General features: G+C 51.8%; 1 protein-coding gene across 1 annotated transcript in view; it reads right to left on the bottom strand.

Annotated features, from left to right (window-relative positions):
• The window catches only part of samd4a (sterile alpha motif domain containing 4A), a 68,485-nt gene that overhangs the window by 11,384 nt on the left and 54,601 nt on the right, over window positions 1–2,500 (bottom strand). Inside the window, 1 exon segment of the mRNA XM_048237975.1 lies at window positions 1,964–2,090. Within this exon segment, the coding sequence (XP_048093932.1) occupies window positions 1,964–2,090 (127 nt within the window).

Below are 2,500 nucleotides of genomic sequence, written 5' to 3'. Positions count from 1 at the left end.
GGAAGAGCTGTATTAGGACCTTGTTGGCTGGACGCTCCACTTCACCTTCTATTTATAGTCACCAAATCCGGACCCCCCCCCCCCAACCCCCTACGCACACACACGCACACACACACACGCGCACACACACACACACACTCCTGTCTACCCAATGTTGCTTGGTGTTACTTGTACTTCCATTAATTCCACAATCAATCCATTAATCTGAGAACAGAGCAGAACAGAGCAGAACAGAACAGAGCAGAACAGAACAGAGTAGAGCAGAACAGAACAGAACAGAACAGAACAGAACAGAGCAGAACAGAACAGATCAGATCAGAACAGAACAGAGCAGAACAGAGCAGAACAGAACACAGCAGAACAGAGCAGAGCTGAACAGATGAGCTGAACAGAACAGAGCAGAGCAGAACAGAACAGAGCAGAACAGAACAGAACAGAACAGAGCAAAGCAGAGCAGATGAGCAGAACAGAACAGAGCAGATGAGCAGAACAGAGCAGAACAGAACAGAGCAGAACAGAGCAGATGAGCAGAACAGAACAGAGCAGATGAGCAGAACAGAGCAGAACAGAACAGAGCAGAACAGAGCAGATGAGCAGAACAGAACAGAACAGATGAGCAGAACAGAGCAGATGAACAGAACTGAGCAGAACAGAACAGAGCAGAACAGAGCAGAGCAGAGCAGAGCAGATCGGTGGAGGGAACGTGGGGGCAGGCAGGGAGGGAGGGAGGGGTGAGTGCAGCCGGTGCTGACCCTGCTCTGTAGCCACATACCCTGGACACAGTCCAGACTCTGAGCCCTGAGCACCCAGGCCCCGGACAGCAGGCCCTGGACAATGACTCTGCACTGCTGTCTACAGACAGAGAGGGAGGGAGAGAGGGAGAGAGAGGAGAGGAGAGGAGAGAGAGAGAGAGAGAGAGAGGAGGAAGGGAGGGAGAGAAAGAGAGAGAGAGGATGGGAGAGAGAGAGGGAGAGGCAGGAGAGGGAGAGAGAGAACCGTGGAGGGAGGTTTGGAGAGAGTGCAGAAGAGGAGAGGGCAGAGAAAAGGAGGGAGTAGAGAGAGGGAGAGAGAGAAAGGGATGGAGTAGAGAGAGAGCAAAACAGAGTGAGAGAGAGAGCAGTGGAGGAAGGAAAGGAGGAGGGAGAGTGTGCCAGGGTGTCCCAGCCACCCAGCACAAAGAGGAGCATTGTACAGTACCCTTCTCCCCTCTCCCTCCATCCCTCCCTCCCTCCCTCTCTCCTTCTGCATTGTACAGTACCCTTCTCCCTCTCCCTTCTTCCCTCCCTCCATCCCTCCCTCCATCCCTCTCTCCTTCTGCATTGTACAGTACCCTTCTCCCCTCTCCCTCCATCCCTCCCTCCATCCCTCTCTCCTTCTGCATTGTACAGTACCCTTCTCCCCTCTCCCTCCATCCCTCCCTCCATCCCTCTCCATTGTACAGTACCCTTCTCCCTCTCCCTCCATTGTACATCCCTCTCTCTCCTTCTGCATTGTACAGTACCCTTCTCCCCTCTCCCTCCATCCCTCCCTCCATCCCTCACTCATTCTGCTTTCTCTCTTCCCTCTCTGCTCTCTGTTCATCTTAGAATTCACACACACACACACACACTAAAACACACGCACACACACACACACACACACACACACTAACACACACGCACACACACACACATATTCCTCCTTATGGGGGCTGCATCTCACCAACCAGTCTCATGGACATTGGGTCAGTACTCTTCATGGTACTGCTCACAGAGAGACAGACAGACAGACAGACAGCACACATGGCCTGCGTGGGTAAAAAGAGATGGACAGAGAGAGATAGAGGGATAAAAAGGAAGGATAGAGAGAGAAAGATATATATATAGAGAGAGAGAGAAAAAGAGAGAAATAAAGAAAGAGAGAGAGAACGAGAGAACGAGAGAGAGAGAGAGGGAGGTTGTGTGTGTGTGTGTGTGCGTCTCACCTGCCTGCTGGAACATGACCATGGTGTTGGGGTTGGTGTGTACAGGCAGAGAGCGCGTCCGCTGGACTGAGCTGTGACTGCGACTCGGCATGCTGTTACTGCCGCCCGGGTTGGCAAACCACAGACCCTGAGATCACACACACACACACAAACACACACACACACACCAGCAGACACAATACGTTATGAATGAGTAACGTTTATATACAGTATTAACACACAAGTCATCTGCTTCATGGAGACATACACACACGCACCCACACACACACCCACACACACACTGAATCCTAGTCACATACAGTAAACATGATTCTGCTGACTGAGTGACTGGTCAGTGTGTGGGCATAATACTACAGCCTACTGACCTGGCCCACGTCATCCACCCCCCACACACACACACAGAATGCTAGTCACATACACTAAACATGACTTTTGCGCTGAGTGCAGTCTTGTAAGTTCACTGAGTCAGTGTGTGGGTCCACAGGGGGCAGCTGTGTGTGTGTGTGTGTGTGTGTGTGTGGTGAGCAGTAAGCAGTT

This window comes from Alosa alosa, chromosome 1, assembly GCF_017589495.1.
Source record: "Alosa alosa isolate M-15738 ecotype Scorff River chromosome 1, AALO_Geno_1.1, whole genome shotgun sequence".
Classification (NCBI taxonomy): Eukaryota; Metazoa; Chordata; class Actinopteri; order Clupeiformes; family Clupeidae; genus Alosa; species Alosa alosa.
This window is presented reverse-complemented; position numbering and strand designations above follow the sequence as displayed.